This window comes from Lonchura striata, chromosome 3 (assembly GCF_046129695.1).
Source record: "Lonchura striata isolate bLonStr1 chromosome 3, bLonStr1.mat, whole genome shotgun sequence".
Taxonomy (NCBI): Eukaryota; Metazoa; Chordata; class Aves; order Passeriformes; family Estrildidae; genus Lonchura; species Lonchura striata.
In genome coordinates, this window is record NC_134605.1 from 39,987,594 (window position 1) to 39,993,593 (window position 6,000).

General features: G+C 36.2%; 1 protein-coding gene across 3 annotated transcripts in view; it reads left to right on the top strand.

Moving 5' to 3' along the window:
* The window catches only part of SMOC2 (SPARC related modular calcium binding 2), a 137,991-nt gene extending 135,776 nt beyond the window's left edge, over positions 1-2,215 (top strand). For 2 of the 3 annotated variants that reach the window (XM_021544203.3, XM_021544205.3), the window contains exon 13: positions 630-2,215. In XM_021544203.3, coding sequence (XP_021399878.1) covers positions 630-653 — 24 coding nt within the window. In that variant the 3' untranslated portion in view covers positions 654-2,215. The remainder of the gene's footprint in view (positions 1-629) is intronic. The other variant, XM_021544202.3, reaches the window with a different exon arrangement.
* Positions 2,216-6,000: the final 3,785 nt, after the last annotated feature.

The following is a 6,000-nucleotide window of genomic DNA, read 5'->3' on the forward strand; positions in this document are numbered from 1 at the left end:
TAGTTAAATATATGCGTGCTTTGGCACATGTTTTTTCACATTTGTTGAAAAAACAACTCAATGAAAGCAAGCAGATAGAGAAACATGCCCGGATGTTGTTACTGCAGCACAGCTTGGTTGCTCTAAAAGAGATCAAATAGGGGATGGGTCTGACTGGACTCAGGTAGTGGCCAGGTACATTTCCCTTGCTCAGCTCCACCCTGTCCAACAAACACACACATACATGCCCACGTGCCATCAGCGCTGCTTTTTGAAGCCTAGCAAAAGGTTTGTAAGGAAACCACAGATTGTGAGACTTCAGCCAGCAGCCCATTCCTTATAGGAGGATAGGAGCATGCCATAGCAGGTATATGGAACCAGAGACTTGCCCAGGCAGTTGCTCAAACTGTGTGATCAACAGGTATGGATTTAAAGGGCCATTGGTAAGTAGTCAAGATATTGCTCATACCCTTGCTCACAGGTGCCATAAAGGAGTACAGGGCAGGAATATTTTTACTCCCTGTATATATTTATGCAGAATTCTGTTCTGATAGTTGCATATGAGTACTGCTAAAAAATAGAGATAGAATTTTCTGCTGGACTAATTGAAAACATCATTAATAATGCAAATTTTCCCAACTTCCTTTCAGCAAGTTTCGAAGAAGCAAGGGTGAACAACTTACTAATCCAAGGCAGATCTCTTTGACATGTGGGAGATTTCCTCACCAAAAGGCAATAAAAACAACTGTAGTATTTGCACTTTGTACTTAAAAATGTAAATTCACTTTGTAGAAATGAAATATTTAAACAGACTTTTTTTTTAATCTGTGAAAAAGTAATGGCTAGTTTTGAAAAATTATCACATACAATGTATGTGTATTCTTTTGTTGTCTAAAATATGTAAAACATGTTGGAGATGTAAAAGTTTGCATTTAAACAATTTTTTAAAAAATAACATTTTTGGCAAACAGTAGCACAGAAACCTGATTCTATGTATTTTTGATTTCAGTAGTATGCCTTATTTTTCTTAATACTGTCATTTAAGTAGAGTTATACTGAAAAATCTACTGTATTCTCAATTTTGTCCAAGCAGTGTTGAATGTTTCAGGTTTGCAGGACTGAGAGAATTGTGTAAATTGCTGTTTACTTGGTTTTGCAGTTTTTTACTGAACAGATATTTCATTGGTGGCAATATTTTATTTCATTTTATTTTTATTGTAATTATTAAGCTTTCCAAAGATCATACAATGAGAATACAACCACTAATGGATTCAAAAAACAATTATTCTACTTGGGATGCTTATAGAACAATGTATCCTTTTATCAATTTTTGAAGTGCCTTTATTAATAAGTTTTGGTAGGATTTTTCTCCTGTCTGCTTTCACTTGGGTTGATAACACAGCAAACCAAAATGGAGTTAGGCAGATTGTAGTGTCACTCCAGTCTGATTCAGCTGGGACCTTAAAAGCATGTTTCCATGGTCAGTGCAAAGCAGGTACAGAGTTTGTATGGGGCAGAATAGTAAATCTTTCTATTGTGACGGGGAAGGATAAGCCTTTTTCCTCTACACATGGCTACCCTTATAAATCCTTTGGCTTGCCTGCGGGCCCAGTAGAGGAGGGGCTATTCACATTGCCCCCACCTGAAGCTATTTTTTAACTGACTAAAGAAACTTCTTGAGCGTTTTCATACTTTCTCCATCATTTTCCCCCCAATGCTTTTTTCATATGTGTGTCTGAGGGGAATAAGAACTTTGGATGTGAATCTAAAGCAGGGGACCCAAATGAAAAAAGGTTCTGCTCTTGAACAGCTGGGAGTTACAAGCAGCTGGGCTGATCAATGCAGTGGTAGAAGGACTACTGGCATCTAGGAGCTGACATGAGAAGGCAGGAATGTAGCAGCAAGCAGTGATTTCATTGCGGTTTATTTGAATAATGTAGGATTTGACATGTGACCAACTATTCATAATAGCACCCTGCTTGAGTTTGTATCTGGAAAACTTTCTCTGAATCAAAAGGTGTCCTTTCAATTCCAACATATTCTGAAGTAATAGGAAACATTGTATGCAATGGAATTGTATCCCAGAAATTGTGTACTCTAAACTCTGCAACAGGAGAAACCAAGGCAATTGTGTGTTATCTTGTATTTTTGTTTTTAAAAGTATTTGTTATTCTTTTATAATGTTAAACTTGGAAATTAACCTTCTTTACAGATTAAAGATTAGTATGTTATCAAACTATGCTGCTGATTTTTCTTTTGCAACACAGAGAGACTTGTTTGGAAGTAGATACACATAAAGATGACTTCACCACTGCTTTGAGTTTACAAGGAATCTCATGACCTTGCATTGTGTCCATCTACTTTTATTGAATTCTCTTTTAAGATCATTCATTTCTTAGTCATACCATTCCTTCCTTGAATTCTCCATATAGCTTCAACAGGCCTCTTGCTTCTTCTCAGCAGAGTATAGATAGAGATGACACCTTTTCCCCTGCATGTGAGTGTGAGCTGCAGGGCAGCTTTCAGCCTGGCTAGAAATAATGAGGAGAGAGATGCAAGCCCTCAGAATTTACAATGCCTGGTTAGGTGGTCACAGTATGGTTAATAGCAGCATTTTGTAAGAAGCATTTAATTCCATTGCTTTGGCTTTTGGAGACAATATAAACATAGGCTACCAAATTTTTTGCCACGTCCATGGCTTGAAAATGCACCCCATTTAAACTGAGAGGTTGTGTGGGAGGGCAGATTTGGACTAGCAATATGATTATATCATGAGTGGTGGAAGTGCAGGTAAATTCTAAAGGCTTTTTTAGGTAGCCAAAGACTTCTACAACACAGAGTCATTTAATAACTCTACAACAACTGAAACAGGAGGTGTTTCTTCTTTGTATACATTTCTGTGTCATCACTTTCATGACTTATGTCAATTAACAGAGACTACATCACTTGAATATAAGTCATACTGACTTCTTATACTGCCAGGTAGAGTCCAGATCCTTCATGGAACCATATTTGCAAGATTGCTAAATTCACCTTGGCTTCCTGTATCTCCCATATGCCCACGGGAATATTTAAACTGAGATAAATATTCTATTTGTAACTAGGAACAGCTTTGATACCAAAAAGGAATCTATGTGGATAGGCCCTTAGGCTCACACTACAGTGTTTATTGTTTACACAGTAAATTAATTAGTTCTACTTTTTATCCTACTCATTGTGCAACAATTTAATTTCAATTTTAATCCTGTTACTGAAAACACAACTTATACTCTGCTTCTCATTGACCAATATTTGTTCTAGTTCCAGCTATTGCTGAACATATTTGTTTGGAACTTTTATAAGGTTGTAAATAGAAGACTATAAAGTTTGTAAAGTGTGTATGCATTCAATTATTTGTTCAGCCTGTTGCAATGTTCATCAGTCAACAGGCCACACAGTGAGAAATGCTCTATATTTTGACAACACTTTGGAAAACTTACTCATGTTCTTCCTATCCCTACTTTTAGACCAATGTCATAGTTTAATTTTTACCAAAACCACTTAATTGTCAGTCTTCTCCCAGTCTAATAAAATACCTAGTTTTCAGGTACTCATTTTGTAGACTTGGGACCTTGATGAGTGCTCCAAATGACGATTTTTCTTGTTAATGTAATTTCAGATATTGAAAGACTAAAACAGAGAAACCTGAACAAAAATCACTGCATATAAAGTTTTACACTGTACTTTTTTGACCACGCTTTTGCCCATCACAAGTAACATAAACCCATGGAGAAAGCTGGCATTCCTAGAAAGCTTGAAGGAAAAGAAAAATAAAGATTGATTAATTAAAGATATTTACGTGTTTCCAAGATTTGATAGATGTAATTAATATTTTCTTTTTACAGTGGTAAAAAAAGATGGATTAATGGAGGTTAAGAAATCTTTGCTGCCAAAGATAATATAATTGTCCCTTTTAAATTTTTACATTGGTATATAGCTAAGTTATAGAAACTAATGTTTTTAAGTAAGAGTCTAGTCCTGAGAGTAGAAGTTTTATTACTTTGATTTCCTTTAGGATGGCAAATTGATGTAATTTTGGAGAAATTTGACATTAAATAGGAACCAAGTAAGTTTATTGATGTCTGAAACATTAGAATGATTGTAGTAAATTATTGATACAAACTGTACTCTTGTCCAATTTAATTGTTTCAGTTCAATTTTTGTAAGTGAAAACATGTCCTATGTTTAAAAAGCATCAATAATGCATGTTTCTTTTTCTTTAAACAAAAACTCATGTGGAAAGCATTGAGAGCAACGCATTTCCCTAAAACATCCAATGAGGAGGATAGCAGGGAGAGAGGTCTATTTTTATCTAAGTTAATGATAGAAATATATGCAGTATTTTCCCTCTACTACATCCACCTTCCCTTTTTTCATCATACACTTTGCCCTCGGACTCATGATACTGGTGGTGCACAAAGGCTTTTTGGAAGGTAAGATAATTAACTGAGAGTCCATTCTGTGTGTATGAACAATCTTTTACATAAAATAGGGTCATCTGAGTCATCCTTTCCCTAGATAATCTCTTTACTTAACATCAGTTCAATGCATGGGATTTCTTGCTTCATATCAAGTACAGAATCCTTCTTTGCACAGTCATGGGACCCATTCTTGGCTGAATGGGTAGTTTATGAAGAAAATCTTTCATAAAATATCAGCACAGTCTATGGGATTCTAGGTGGACAGCTGCAATTTTTTATTAAGCCACTGATAACAGTTAATAAAGATTTATAAAACCCACTCAGTATGTGAAGTGAATCCATGAAGTTGCCTCTATTTGTTCTAAATAGTCAGTCAAGGACAAAGGACAAAAAAAAACCAGAAAAAAACAGGGTGAATGAAGTGAGAAATATTGTTTCACTAAACCATGATTTACTGATTTCATGAGATTGGGGTTTACTATGAAATGTCACTTGGAGCTTATTTTACTTTAACTAACAAGCATGAAATATCAACATGGAAAAGCAACATTTGGACACCTATTTTGTCACAAAATTGGATATTGTGAAAGGTAGAAGTGTTCTTGCTCTTCCACCAACTTTTTTAAAAAAATTGTATTTGTTTAAAAGCAGTCAGACAGTCCAAACATTTTTTCATGCTTCATCTGAGTTTTGGAGTGTCTTGCTATCACTGTGTGAAACAAAGAAAAACAAGACTGGGGCTTAATGAATGGTTGGATTTTGCACTAAATGCATATGAAATGTGAAGAAAACTGTAGTATAGGTAAGGGTATTTATATTAGTTTGTATCTATGCAAAACAGTTGAAGCAGTGTGAATTATATGCAGAAATATAAGGGGTACTATTCCAGCTTGCAAAACAAGCCTGCCATGAGACTGATTGCAAACATACTCAAAACCTAAAATATTCTAGCATATCTCTACTTTTAGCAGTCATTTCACTCAAAGGCTGATGTGAACCAAAATCCACTTTGACTACTACCCAAGGAGTAAGTCTAGCTCTCTTGGTTTGTAGCTTCCCAATTAGTTTTCCTGAATCCACAGCTTGGGTACATACTTCTGAGACCCCCCAGGCTGCGATACAAAGGGACAAAGACCCAGAACAAAGAACACAGGATTAAACATGGTGACAGATACTGCAAAGTACAGGATATTGCTCCATAGCTCAGAGTTTTTTATCCTGATGGGCTGTGATCAACTGAAAACTCCTGCCCTGTATCATCAATGACAAACCCTAACTTCCTGCTTCCTAATGCATCAAATCCGTGCCCAGATTTAGAGAACATTATGCTTCAACTGAGTGGGAGGCAGTGTGAGTCACAACTACAGGGCATTTGAGAAATGCTGTGTCTCCTCAATAAGTGCTCACTTAACTCCCACCAATTAATTTCTCTTTCTGCTCAATACCATATGATGGAGCAGCATCTGCACACGTCAGTTCTTTAGTGCTCTGCAGAAAGGAGCTGTGCTTCTCAGCCTGGAGCATAGTTTGTTGTATTGAATGCTCAGAGTCAAGGAAAGTT